General features: G+C 42.2%; 1 protein-coding gene across 1 annotated transcript in view; it reads left to right on the forward strand.

Moving 5' to 3' along the window:
- Positions 1–10,051, forward strand: part of MNX1 (motor neuron and pancreas homeobox 1) — a 10,419-nt gene extending 368 nt beyond the window's left edge. The window contains exons 1-3 of the mRNA XM_083186367.1: positions 1–224; positions 4,210–4,370; positions 9,224–10,051. The exon at positions 1–224 is cut by the window's left edge and continues 368 nt beyond it. Coding sequence (XP_083042493.1) covers positions 1–224; positions 4,210–4,370; positions 9,224–9,586 — 748 coding nt within the window. The 3' untranslated portion in view covers positions 9,587–10,051. The remainder of the gene's footprint in view (positions 225–4,209; positions 4,371–9,223) is intronic.
- Positions 10,052–15,905: the final 5,854 nt, after the last annotated feature.

Genomic DNA, 15,905 nt, shown 5'->3' on the forward strand with positions numbered 1-15,905 from the left:
GGGCTTACACCCGCAGGCTCTCTACGGGCACCCGATGTACGGCTACTCCGCTCTGGTGGCCGGGCAGCACCCAGCCCTGTCCTACCCCTACTCCCAGATGCAGGGAGCCCACCATGCCCACCAGGTGGACCCCATCAAGCTGAGTGCGGGCACCTTCCAGCTGGACCAGTGGCTCAGAGCCTCCACTGCGGGCATGATGCTCCCCAAGATGGCAGACTTCACCTGTAAGTACCCCCTGTGCCCCTGCTGAGGGGTCATTGCTGGGATGGGGACTGTGACATCCGCGATGCCAGAGGCTGGGGGTTCACCTCAGTGTGACACTCCTCTACAGTCTGACACATGTGCCTGTCTGACGTGTGTGGCATGTCTGTGTCACCATGCACTGTGCCATGATCCCCAGTATGGCATGTCTGTGTCACCATGCACTGTGCCATGATCCCCAGTATGGCATGCCTGTGTCACCATGCTCTGTGCCATGATCCCCTGTATGTCATGTCTGTGTCACTATGCACTGTGCCATGATCCCCTGTGTGGCATGTCTGTGTCACCATGCTCTGTGCCATGATCCCCTGTATGTCATGTCTGTGTCACCATGCACTGTGCCATGGTCCCCTGTGTGGCATGTCTGTGTCACCATGCTCTGTGCCATGGTCCCCAGTGTGGCATGTCTGTGTCACCATGCACTGTGCCATGATCCCCTGTGTGGCATGTCTGTGTCACCATGCTCTGTGCCATGGTCCCCTGTGTGGCATGTCTGTGTCACCATGCTCTGTGCCATGGTCCCCAGTGTGGCATGTCTGTGTCACCATGCTCTGTGCCATGATCCCCTGTGTGGCATGTCTGTGTCACCATGCTCTGTGCCATGATCCCCTGTGTGGCATGTCTGTGTCACCATGCTCTGTGCCATGGTCCCCTGTGTGGCATGTCTGTGTCACCATGCTCTGTGCCATGATCCCCAGTGTGGCATGTCTGTCACCATGCTCTGTGCCATGATCCCCTGTATGGCATGTCTGTGTCACCATGCACTGTGCCATGGCCCCCACTATGGCATGTCTGTGTCACCATGCTCTGTGCCATGCTCCCCAGTATGGCATGTCTGTGTCACCATGCACTGTGCCATGGCCCCCACTATGGCATGTCTGTGTCACCATGCTCTGTGCCATGATCCCCAGTATGGCATGTCTGTGTCACCATGCACTGTGCCATGGCCCCCACTATGGCATGTCTGTGTCACCATGCACTGTGCCATGATCCCCAGTATGGCATGTCTGTGTCATCATGCACTGTGCCATGGCCCCCACTATGGCATGTCTGTGTCACCATGCACTGTGCCATGCTCCCCAGTATGGCATTTTATAGAGATATACATTATGCACCAGCACATGTAGCTATGTATTCTTACCAGGGAGAAGGGGAGGGGGACACGGTGCAGGGGAGAGGTCACAGGGTTACTGATGTGTTCTCACATTAGTCATATTACTATAGATTACATTTATGGTGTCAACACATTGTCACCTCTTACATTGTTATCCAGAGCATGCATTATATATTGTATGCGTATGTAATAATGCCATTTAGGAACATAATAAATGGACTATAACACGTGTGTATGTATGTATGTATGTATGTATGTATGTATGTATATGTGTGTGTGTGTGTGTTTGTGTGTGTCTATATACATATATATATATTTAAATATATATACATACATACATACATACACATACATACATATTCATATATACACACATACATATATACACATACATACACACATTCACACACTTAGCTCTTAACTACAGTTGCAATGACAATATTGTTATTATATACGATATTACAAATGCTTAGCCAGTTATCATACGGATCCTATGGGCTAGAAACGGAATGTAAATATCTTATTTGTCAGTGGACATACTGATAGTGTTGTCTGAGTATTATGTATGTATATAGATAGATAGATAGATATGTATATAGATAGATAGATAGATAGATAGATAGATAGATAGATATCTCAGATGCTGTTACAGCACTGCATGCATTACACGTCTGCATCTGTCCCTCTATGTGATTCCTGTTGCCGTCTGTACAGAGCAGCCTGTGTGCATTATACTCCCACTAGCAGTTGATGTACAAGTCATGTAGTAGTTGGTGTTAGTGGTGGGCGATGTTTGCACTGGCAGATACCACAGAGGTGAGAGATTCTGTCCTTGTGTAGAGGGCTGAGGACAGGCCAGTGTCCCAGATACCTCACGTACAGTATTCCGCACCCCCGGCCCATTCTCCCCCAGGATGAGCTGTGTTCTCCTAGCTGTGATTGTGCTGTCACAAGGTCACTTCCCCATTACTAAGCACTGCAGATAGCACTGATAGGGAGGCACACTGCGAGGCTTTGTCACCTTGTGGCAGGAGAATGACACATTTTCACATTTATGTCAACTGTCATTTAGTGCATAACACTTCCAGAGAGCAAGGTCCCCTTCAGTTTACTTTTCGGTTACATTATAGATCAAGATAGCTGCAAGGATGTGAGGTTTTATTACATTAATAAGGGAAGTATTTGCAAAGGGTGACAATGGTTACTTTCTCTTTACATGTATGCAACATGTCAGGAGAGTCAGGAGGTCTAATGCAAGAATGTGTGCCTGTGTTTGTGTGTGTGTGTGTGTGTGTGTGTGTGTGTGTGTACAGTATGTGTATGTGTGTGTGTGTGTGTGTGTGTGTGTGTGTGTACAGTATGTGTTTATGTATGTGTGTGTTTGCACTATTCTCTATAATATCCTATCTTTGTATAAATGTACAGATCTAATCAGACCGCAGTGTATATTTCCCTATGTGACACTTTCCTCTATATATTTTATATATTTTATTTAAAACCTTAATATATTGTCAGGTGGAGAATTAAGATGCTTCGGTTCTCTAAATGTAGAAATTAGCAAGTGACAGATATCCTTCTACGGTGTAAGAAATTGCCACCATTGTTATTGGCTACTGAATGCTTTTATTTCATTACCTTATCATATTTTAAATGTTTAAAGACATATAAACCATATATATATTTATATATATATATATATATATATATATATATATATATATATATATATATATATAGTGTGTGTGTGTGTGTGTGTGTGTGTGTGCTTGTCTATCTATCTATCTATCTATCTATCTTTCTATCTATATGTGTGTAAAGATATCTGTACGGGTGTGTCTAATATATACATATACACACAAACATAGATAGATAGATAGATAATATATAAATAGATATAGATAGTTTAAGATAGATAGATATCATTACTTTAGTCTTTCTCTTTCCAGCTGTTTGATGGGTAAACACGATAACAAGAGGTTATTAGATTGGATCCAAGGCTCGTGTTAAATGCAGCCAGTGTTTATCTGCCTGCTGGAGGGTTACAGCGGCGAGTTACATCTTGGAACAAGGCTCTATCACTTATCAGGCTGATTACAAATCAAAGCCCCATTTATTCGTCCCTTTCATGTTCTCTAATTGCCCTGAGACAGATTCCCAGCAAGTCATCATCTAAGTGCTAAAGAAATGCTATATATTTCATTGCGATTTCAACTCCCTAAATTAAAACGCAACTGTAACTGAATATTATTTCCTATTAAACTGACACACATATGTATTATGGCTTCAGGGAAGCGCCAGGCTTCCAATATATTTCTATAATGGATAACACAGAGCCGCGCCGACAGGGAAGTTACCTCTTCTTCATGTGCTGGGTACACAAGTGCACATACAATGTGCTGGCTGCTGTCATGTAGCCTGCAGAGGGGGGTGTATGCTAATTAGGTGTCTGTTTATGGTCATTATTATTATTATTATTTATATGATTATTATTGTTGCTCTTATATTATTATTATTGTATTATTATTGTATTATTATTATTATTTTTATTGTTTCTCTTATATTATTATTGTATTATTATTGTTGTTCTTATATTATTATTATTATTATTGTTGTTGCTCTTATATTATTATTGTATTATTATTGTATTATTATTATTATTGTTGCTCTTATATTATTATTGTATTATTATTATTGTTGCTCTTATATTATTATTGTATTATTATTGTATTATTATTATTGTATTATTATTATTATTATTATTATTATTGTTGCTCTTATATTATTATTATGATTATGATTATTATTACTAATAACAGGGTCTGTCTTCCTTGCAGCCCAGGCTCAGTCCAATCTGCTGGGGAAATGCCGGCGGCCCCGCACAGCCTTCACCAGCCAGCAGCTCCTGGAGCTGGAGCACCAGTTTAAGCTGAACAAATACCTCTCCCGGCCGAAGCGCTTTGAAGTGGCCACATCCCTGATGCTGACAGAGACCCAGGTAACAGCGCTGTTCAGTGTGACCCTCTCCCACATACCTCCTCATAGTCAATTACAAATAAATGTTATATTATATAATATGAATATCATTGGGGGGTTTTGTTCTCCTTGGACAACAGATTGTGTTACTGGACTGTCACCCAACAAGTCCCTGTAGATGTGAGGTGTGCACCGGTGACCCATAGATACACAGTTACCACCTGCTGTGGTCAGGTCAGACACAGGCTATGGCAGAGACACCCTATAGTACACCCTATACTACACCCTAATGTGGCCCCGCATTTTACTAGGTAATTCATTAGCCTGATTATATACTGTAATGTTGTGTGGGATTAGGGTCCCCCTGAGATCTCCCATGCCTAGTGGTACCCCCCCCCCCCCCTCCTCCTCTCTCTCTCTCTCTCTCTCTCTCTCTCTCTCTCTCTCTCTCACACACACATCCTATATACCAGTAACACCTATAGTGCCATTAGCCAATCCGATGCAGTTGCTATGAGTAGGATGCCAGTCTCTGTATTGCCCCCATCAGTAGGATGTGTAATGGATCATATATATATATAGCGCTATGCAGCTGCCAGGGATGCGGGTGCTGTGCGGAATACGGAAAGATCTGTCCCAGCCTGCAGCCAGCACATTCTCAGCCTGGTTAGTTCACAACAAAAATCAAGAACACAGCCCTTCTATGATATTACATTATATCGCTTGGCGATGTTATCGATACATGTACATTTGTGTGACGTGTACTAGAGACTGCTCACTGACAGGTAATGATAGTTTCGCGTGTCTCCGGGTTATTAGCTGCATAACCTAGTATCACCGTGTACAGAGCCGTGCGCTGTGTTCTTATATTACGGGGGAAACATCCTTCCCGATCAACATAGATCCAAATATTTACAGTAAAAGTTTCCGCCGACATTTATTAAAAGTGTGATAGCTTCTGTGATACAGCTTTACCCTATGGTCCTAAATATACAGTATTTCTCCGACCACCACATGACACATTCGGAAGTAAAGTACAATATATATATATATATATATATATATATATATATATATATATATATATATATATATATATAACTATCTGCGACCGAAGTGTTTGTTGGCGCACAGCTGTGGATGTATTACTTGTATCACTAATTAGCTTAATTAGTAGTTTAATTAACACCAATTAATTCTGTGCAATTTGTAGAATAACAGACCCCAGCGTTAGCTGTAAGGCTGCCAGGGGTCACTGAGATTTATAGTGTAGCCATTGCCATGTGTCCTGCGCTGCTAAGGATTTGGTTGCCCGAATAATAACGACAAGGCAATGTCAGACTGTTCACTTACCTGCCATCTACAGTGCGGAGCTGAGTGTCCCCTTAGCATACGGATAGTATTCTGTTGTATTCATCATATAATATCTCATTATGTTTAACTCCAAATCAAATGCATATATACCGTGGTCACTGTATCTGGGGTTATTCTGCTTTATCTGTAAGCAGATAAATATACGTGTAAGCTGTATTGTATAATGTGCTTGGATTTATATGATGAATACAACAAATGCCCGGTGTGATTATTTATATACTGGAATGAGTAAGGTTACCTACTGTAGGTGATAACAGTAATGTACATCTGCCATTGGATGTCTCCATTTCCCAGTGGAGGGACAGCCCTCATACAGGCAGCGTGGATGGAGCAGGGGCACATGTCAGTCCAATATCAGTCTTATCAGTCCAATATAGTGAATAGTTACAGGGTTATTTTCTTTAGTATGTCTAATTTATAAAATAGAATAATTGCAGATATAATAGAATAAAAAATTTCCACTATTTACAAAGAAAATGTATTTAAAGTGGATTGTGTTATTTTCATAGCTTTGTAGCTTTATCTCTATATATCCAGTTTCTGTTGTTTTTTTTTATTTTCTTTTGTTTTAGTTTTTAAACATAGAGTAGATTTGGAGTGAACATTCTGTACCTCAGAGCATGAGACTTTAACCAGACAGCTGTGGATTCAGTGTACTGGCAACAATATGTATATACAGTAAATGACTAGCAATATCTATCTATCTATCTATCTATCTATCTATCTATCTATCTATCCACACACACAAACACACATACTATATATGTGTGTGTGTGTGTGTGTGTGTGTGTGTATGGACAGATGTGCGCCGTTATATAACACTGTTTATAATTTTATGTCACCAGTGTCAGCCTGGGGTATAAAAGACTCACTGATCTGTTTATTGTATGTGAAATTAATCAATGAATAGGGGAAGTCAGATCCAGGGGAGCTGGTTCATTAATCCTGTGTATATAGTATCTCTAGGGATAAATATACAATGATTAGCAACAGGGGAGTGGGGGTTATCATAGAAGATCAGACCAATATTCTTGTACCATACCAATTGCTGCAATAAGTATTCATTTAAATTCCATTTCCCATTTCCTGCATGTTTGTAAATGAGAATCCTATACTAGATGTTCTAGAAACTGAAAATGAACATAAACATTAAATAAAATATAATTATTATACACTTCATTTTATAACAGTTAATTCCCAATTTTTTCTAAGGAACATGCCAGAAAATAATTTTTTACATTATTTACTATTGCTTTCATTGGAAATTAATACAGAATAAAAAATGCTATATTTCCTTAATAAAACCATCAGCGCCCCATTGGAGGATTTCCTCATTGTGTGTCGCTCATGTCATAAATATTCACAATGTGGTAAACTGATTTTTATTGTGGGGGGTGTTTGAATTATAATTGTTATTATATTAAATGCAAAATACACAGGATACAACTGTGGCATAAAATAGCATTAGGCATTTTACCAAAAGCTTTAACCCTTTGGGTGCCATGTGAATTTGTCAAAATAGGGGTGAAAACCGCCAAGCAAACATTGTTATTTATCAGAATGACCTGTAATGGTTTCCTTATATAGGAAATGTAATCTTTTTTTTTTTTTTACACAACATTTTTTATTTGATTGTATATAACAAATGTGAGTGACGCTGGCTATTTTTCACATCTCTCACAGAGATGTTGGCACTCAAAGGGTTAATCTATGGCAGGGTTCCTCAATATGCAAAATGACAATGTTTTTTTTTTTTGTGTATTTTGAATGGAATTGTATATAATTGGATATAATCATACCGGAACATACACCAGGGAAAATGCATGTTAATGTAGATGCATAGAAGGGTATTCATATAAAAAATAATACACAACATAGAAATTATTATGATAAAACTATACAAAACATAACAGAAAACTCTCCTTTATGGGGTCCCTACAAAGCACTTAGCTCCACCCCTTCTCTCTCTCTCTCTCTCTCTCTCCCTCTCTCTCTCTGCGTACATATAGATATATAGATAGTGCTTAAGTGTCTTACACATAAGCCATGTGTAGTAAAGGTATGAAGGTGTGTAGAAGACTGTAGAAGACCCGTCTGTACTGAGTAAACCAGTGAAAGTCACATCCACAATGTATTCCAATCCATAAATTATAGAATGAGTCTTGTACCAGAATAAATCTGTGCTCATCCGTTAGCTTGTCTGTACATCCTGTGCGATGACAATGAAGTCACAGTACAGTGACACAGTAACATGTGACATACAAATAAATTCCTGTATATATTGTAATACTTTCTAATAAGATTTGAAAACATGTTCAAATCAATAGATATAATATATTTCCCTATACCAGACAGAAGGATAAATAACAATCACAGGTACTTCTGGACTTTCACGGCGCCAGCATGGCGCCGCGCGTCAGAGTCCCCTTGCGGGGCTCGCTTCGCTCGCCCACGCTGCGGGCTCGGTGGCTCGCTACGCTCGCCACGCTAATTAAAATCAACTCCATGCCAACATGGATAGTGGAGGTATGAACTATCCATGTTGGCATGGCGTTAACTCCGTTTATTTAACTTAATTAGTGGTGAGCGTAACCCAGAAGTACGCGCGGCGCCATGCTGGTGCCGTGAAAGTAAAGAAGTACCCAATCACAGTATCTCTTATTGTTCTAACTGGTCTATGTACCAAGCCTTGGAGAAAGATAAAGCAGAGAGAGAGAAAAAGTATTAGCAAAAGAGCTCATAACTGTCACGTTAACAGGCGTGTTTGAAAAATGACAGTAAGCTGATTTGTGGGTACTTTATCTCTCTCTATGGTTTACTCTCTCTCTGCGTTTCTCTCTCTCTCTCTGGTTTACATGAACACAGCGATTTACTATATCTCCCCCTAAGTGACTTTACCTGCACAGTTGTCACTCTTTTGTCAGTTTTAATTGGTAGTTTATTTAACCATCTTGCCAGCAATCTCCAACCCAGAGAGTGGTAATTTCACAGGCAGACAGCAGTCCAAGTGTCGACTGTCAGAATAGGCCCAAATCCAAACCCTCCAATCTGAGCAACTCCATTATGTCCTCTGCCAAATCTTCTGTCTGCCTCACAGCAGATTATCTTACAGTGCAGCGTTCAAAAGTGAATAAAGTTAAATATTTAATTTTGAAACATATGAGGGTGATGTATAAACCTCTCCAAAAAGTGGATAGCAGGTTCTATTTCACATGTTTGTTGCTATGGACAACCAATCAGAATCTACTTATTTATTTAGCACCTTCTAGAAGATAAGAGATAGTATCTGATTGGTTGCCCAGAGCAACATCCCATCTGATATATTTTTAGAAGCTTCAGTATATTTACCCCTACAACTCTTCTGAAGGTTTGATACATCTCCCCCCTATATGTTGGCCCCACATGATATTGACAAGCTCCGCGAGAGTCCACTCATGACCATATCAAATGAAAGTTGCCTTTTTTGTCCAGATTAGTCACCATTTCCTATTTTTACAACAGGTGAAGATCTGGTTCCAGAACAGACGTATGAAATGGAAGAGAAGTAAGAAGGCAAAAGAACAGGCTGTTCAAGACGCAGAGAATAAGCAGAAAGGAAGCAAGGGCACTGGGGAGGAGAAGTGTCCAGAGGACAATCAGGAAGAAAAGACCTCCACCTATCACCTGCACTCCAGAGGGGAGTCACTAAAAGTGGGCAGCCGCCTGCCCAGGGACTATACAGACAGCGAGGAAGAGGAGGAGGGGGACCAAGATGATGAGGAGGACGAGGAGAATAGAGATGACAAACACTTCTATCATCATTCATCTGATTGCACATCTGAAGAGGAGGAGAACAGTCACCAACAGAACAGTCAATTGCATTGAGCCCTTTACTGGGACAGCCACACAGTCAGGGGGCACTTGTAGTGTCAACACAGCATCTGGTTACAGTATTGTACAGGGAAGCCAGACTCCCTGTCATCGTATATATAGCAGGAAAATAAAAAGATATTGACTAAACTTTATTTTAGCCTTGCAACGGACACTTCGTTCTCATGCTATGGTGACATCCAAGCACTGTTTTATTTCACCAGTGACCCTCAGTGAGCTTTTAAATGTTACCGACATATAACCACAGCACCACTGGAGAACAATGAAGGACAACATATCCCCTCCTGCTGTGGGAGATGAATGTATAAATGGACTGTAAAGACAGTGAGATAGCAATGGACCACGTGTGCTAATCCTCTGTATACGTTTACTTCATGAATGGTAAACCTGCTGCAGATATTACAGCTATATACTGTATTTTTGTATATTGTATTTATAAAAAGAAAAGATACCTCTACTTATGCATGCTAAATTATTATTTAGCTTTCTCCATCTTAATGATGGTGTGTAAAATAAATTTGTTTTTTACAAGAAATGTTTATGTAGACTTTTCTTAAGCGGTATGATTGCACAAGTAGTGTGAGCAGATCATTATCTACAGAGGCGTACCCTGATATTAGTAGGCCCCGTAGCCAAAGTTTGTAAGGGCCCCCTATTTAGCAACTGATGGTGATAAATGTATGTAAAACATAGTTAGACAGCAAAGATGGGCCCCCTTCAGCTCTGGGCCCCATAGCAGCTGCACCCCTCTCACCTCTGGTAGTTACGCCCTTTATTATCTGTTAATCTGATACCCCTTTCACATTGCAGCTGTAACACGGTATATTGCCGTTTTTTTAGTGCTTTAAAACGGTTCCAGCTGCAATGTGAAAGCTACATTGTCAATTTACCGGTTACAGAAAACCGGTATTTTGACACGTGTTAAAAGAAGGATCCTACACGTTTCTGAGCCGTTTTCCCTGCAGTCTGAACAGCTCAGAAACGGTATTTGCTACAAATGATAACCACACATGATCCCCGCCCACAAGCAGGAAAAAAACATTTAAAATGACATTGTATGGCTTTCTATGGGTGCAACGGGTTGAATCTGAAAGGTACAAAACGGTATTTAAACTGCAATATACCTTTACATCATGCAATATGAAAGGGGTTTAACTGGCTTTTGACCAGTTTTAAGACACGTTTAGAAAATCGGGTTGAAAGCAGGTTTTTGCAATGTGAAAGCAGTATTATATAGCATGTGTAAAATGGGATCTTTGGATTGTTCTATACAAAATTCTATAGTTCAGGGGTGGCCAAACCGGTCCTCGAGATCTACCAACGGTCCACGTTTTCCAGGTTACCTAGCTGCTGCACAGCTGTAGTCATTACTAACTGTCACATTTTAAAACATGCTGCATTCATTCCTACTATAGATCCACAGGCTGCCTGGAAAACATGCACCGTTGGTAGATCTTGAGGACAGGTTTGGCCACCCCTGCGATAGTTCATGACATATAATGAAGAGTTTAAAGGGAAACTCGTATATATACAAAGTAACAACACTTTGTAGTTCATGTCATTAAGAAAGAATATACATTCTGTGCATTGGTTATTTTCTTCTCTACTTATGGTTCGATTGACTAAAATGCAGATTTACAAAAGTGGAGGTGTTGCCCAATTCAACCAATCAGATTTGATCATTTAATAGAAGTCACTAGCTAAATGTCATAATCTGATTGGTTGCCATGGGTAAAATCTATGATTTTCATAAACATTACCTCTTGGGGTCTACTTTTGAATTGCACAAGATGCTGATGTTCATGTAGTTGAGTAATTTAGCAACAATGAAAAGTTTCTAAAAATCTCTAAGGCGTATGCATGACACAGAGGACCTTATTCTGGTCTGTTCGCTGTCGGCGTTTGTTCGCAAGGGGACCGATGTATGGCGTATGTGCTTGCGCAGCTGCATTTCTGCTCATCTGCATATGCCACGTGCGTGCAGCCACGGCGAACAGACTGTTCGCTGGGTTCACGCACCCAAGACTGTAGCCGGGCGGATAGTCGATCCCATGGGACTATCTCATGTAAATGCTGGGCGTTCTCATGGTATTTGGGCCATGATATCGGTGACTGGGACGGGCAGCTGATGTCACCGGATGTCAACTGCCCGCCTACTTCCCCCTGAGGATGCACGCAAATCTAAGTGACCTGAGAGTCACTTAGATAAGTGTGCAGGTTCCACATCATTCAATGGTCGGTGACCATCGAATGATGTGGGTGTTCACCCACAGGCTGCGAATGGCTGCACAAACACACACTGCAAGGGGGGGGGGGGGGGGGGGCGGGCGTGCCAACTCTTGAGAACCATGGGACGGATTTTGATTGGTTTTTCGCTACTCTTTACATTAGTCGATAAATGTTTAGGTGTATGAAACATAAATATACAACATATATTAGAATGGCTTCATATCATCTATGTATATGTCTAGTGTCTGTGAGTCTCAGCAACACTGCCATCTGCTGGCAGAGAGTGAAACTACATCTCTTTCTCACACCTGCACAAACACGGACGGTAGCAGACTAGCTTTCAAAGCTTTTGCTTCAAGCGGGCTTACTAGTATATAATATATGTATATTCTTCATATTTACTATGAAAAAATATAATGTTGCACATTTTATACTTTGGAGCACTAGCCTACAAATCAGCATTTGTCTTTTGTCCTTGGATCTCCATTACTAGGGTGGCCAATCCCGAGATCGGGATCGGCGGGATCCCGGGATTTGGCCTAAAAAACGCCGGGATTTGAATCCCGGGATTGGATCTTCCAATCCCGGGATTTCGGGATTATATGCGTATGCACATATCTAATGCCGGGCAGCGTCTGAGCAAATGCTCAGACGCTACCCAGGAGTTCCTGATCCCCAGACTGCAGTCTGGAGCGGGTATGGGCAGTCCGACCTGCGCAGCGTGACCTCTGACCATCACGCTGCACAGGTCGGACTGCCCATACCCGCTCCAGAATCATCTCTGACCTGGACCGGACCTGGCAGCGTCGTCCGCCCGCCCTCCGGGCGGCTCTGCTGCTGCTGCTACCGCCGCTGACGCCTCCTGCTCCTGCCCTGTCTGCCCTGCTCCCGGCCGCCGGTGTGAGTAAATGAATGTGCGGGGTGGCTGTAGCGGGGGGGACTGGGCTTCTTTGTAGCATTTTTTTTGCCTCAACTGATTAGAGATGCCAATCCCGGGATTGAGCATTTTTCAATCCCGATTCCCGGGATTGAAAAAATGCCCCGGGATTGGCATCCCTATCCATTACTGATCCACACCCAAAGATGTCACCCAGGTGCTCCAGTACCATACAAACTAATAGTACACTACAGATCTATAGTAAAGCTGTGCACCTACCAGTAAATTTGTCCCAGTTGCCTGGCGGCAAGATAAATACTGGTGTCCCCCCCAGCCCCCCCCCCCCCCCCCCACACACACACACACACACACACCCACAACAAAAATAGGATCTGTTGCACTATATAAGAAACTGTAAATAAATAAATAAATTTAATTGGCCATGTTGGGAGGTATGGATTGTGTATATCAAATTGAAACCACTGGAATATATTAGATTGAAAACAATAGTTTAATGCTGTCTGGATACTGTTTTAGACAACTATTTTATAAAGTTTTCTTATAGTGCAACAACCTTAAAATACAAATACAAAAATGAAATCACACACTTGAACAGGAATCAGGAGAGATAGTGATGTCACTGTGCTCTGATTGGAGGGCCCCCTGACAGAGGGCGGCCCCGGGGACAGAATGCCCTTTCACCGGGAAGGTGACATTTTGCCTTGTATCTAGCATCTGAGGTAGGCAGGGAGATCTGAGTCCCTGCCTGGATCTACTCAGGTTGGGTCAGTTCTAGTGGGCTCAGTGCTCTGAGTACCAATCCCATTCTTCACTAATGTATAGTATTTAGATATGTTATGGTAGTCCAGTGTGACATCTATAATAATGGAGGTACACAAGGTGTATACGCCCTTATAATACTTACAATATGCATGATTTCCTAATGAACACTGATGGAAGAACTTACTGCTTATCTAGGAGTAATTTACAGTTTATACATTGCAAATTCATTATTTTTGTGATACTTGCGAATTATAATATGCTATTTTTAATACACTTTATTATATATTTCACTTATGTTTAAGTACTTATCATTACTATACTTTAGTAGGTAATAAAATATGCACGCCTTTGTAGATTAGGGGTTACACTTATTATCTTATGCTTTATCAAAGTTCAAGTTGATCGGAGGATTGTGGTGCATTCAATTCGGCCGGCGAGAGTTTTTTTATGGTGAGGACAGCTTGTTTTCACCGAAAACAAGCCATCCTCGCTGTTTAACCCCCTTGCTGGCCACTCACCCTATTCTATGTTCCGTCCTCTGACAGCGAGGTTTCTCCCGAACGGCGAGATTCATGGCTAATGCAGCGAGCTTGTTGCGTATAGCCGCGAGCCTCAATTGTTTTGATGGCCGCACTCGCTGTTCCCACCTTGTTTTTTAGAAATAGTGAGCTGGAAACGGTGAGTGCAGAGGGTCAGTTGAATACTGAGGACGGGCTATGACGGCGAGCAATATGCACTGCCTGCCGCCATAGATTGCCTGGTCGGCATTGAACATACCCCAATTGATGGATGTAGGTGTAGTAGGTGAGGCTCCTGCGCAGTGAAAAGTGGGCACGGACCAACATTATACCACACACCGTAAAGCCCATTGCACATTTTAGTGAACTTTGTAATTACAATTACACATAAGCCCACACATGATGCCCATGACATACTATATAACACTCCGCAATGCCCATGACATACTATATAACACTCCGCAATGCCCATGACATACTATATAACACTCCGCAATGCCTGTGACATTTATTTATTTATTAACAGTTTCTTATATAGCGCAGCATATTCCGTTGCGCTTTACATAGGGGACAGTGATACAACAAAACAAGGTATTTACAGACAGTCAAAATGTAGGAGGGCCCTGCTCGCAAGCTTACAATCTATAGGACATACTACATAACACTCCGCAATGCCCATTACATACTATATAACACACCGTAATGCCCATTACATACTATATAACACCATAATGCCCATTACACATTTGACACTTACCTACATGCTCAATGCCAAGGGGCTTCATACAGTCACTAATCCCAGTGGATTACGCTGCTGCCCTCCACGTACAAAACTGTCAAGTATAAATAGTAAGAAGCATTTAACTGTTTACCTATATGCAATGCTGCAGAGGTAATGCCTGTGAAAAACAGCATAGTATAAGATAGAGAGGATGAATCAAAAAGTTGCTCTCATCCTGCCGATGTTTCATTCAAATGTGCCTATATTGAAGGCTATAACTTTATATGGAGTTCGCATTCATAAATGAAAATAGGCGGCTATGGTTATATACAGACTTCCGCAGGATCCGCTGTCAGTGATAACGGCTGCTCACACTCTGCGGCAGTCTGTTTATAACCATAGCCACCTATTTTCATTTATGAATACGGACTTCATATATAGTTATTAGCTAATGCCGAGTGGGGAAACGCACAGTGACGGTCGGGCGGCCAGGGCTGGGGGCTGTGGGGTCAGGAGCGGCCGGGGAGGCGCACAGGGATTGACAGGGATGCAGCGGGCTCACGTACACAAAAAAGGCCATCCATCCTGTCCTGTCGCTCCCCGCTGTGTCCGGGAGAGAGCCGTGCTGCTATGTAAAATTCATATCTACTGCTGGACCGCTAGCCAATAGGCGCTCGCGGTCCAGCAGCCACTAGTTGATTGGCTGCTGGACCGCAAGCGCCCATTGGCTAGCGGTCCAGCGTGAGACGTGAAATTTACATAGCAGCACATCTCTAGGCACTCCCGGACACAGCGGGCATGGGAGCGGGGAGCGGGGGAATGGGCGAGCAGGGGAACGGGGGTGCGGGCGAATGAGCTGGCGGTGCCGGTGCCAGCACAGCTCCGGCGCCATGCTATCTACCGGTGCCTGGAACAAGTGCTCCCCCGGCTCCACCCTCGCTGCGCCTCTGTTGGTCAAAGCCGCCAATCATCAGCGGCTGTGAAAATCGAATGTTTAGTTAATCTTCCCATTAGTTATGGCAAGTCTGACAACTAGTTTTTAAGTACAATTAGTTAATAATATATTAACATAATAGTTTTAATTAGTTATATTAGTTTTATTCCCAATAAAATCTGCCACCCTGCTCAGCACCAGTGAAGCCATATGTAGTCTGAGAGGCTGTACTGGCTTTACTGTGACTGGCA

Source organism: Crinia signifera, chromosome 5 (genome assembly GCF_055691185.1).
Source record: "Crinia signifera chromosome 5, ASM5569118v1, whole genome shotgun sequence".
Lineage (NCBI taxonomy): Eukaryota > Metazoa > Chordata > Amphibia > Anura > Myobatrachidae > Crinia > Crinia signifera.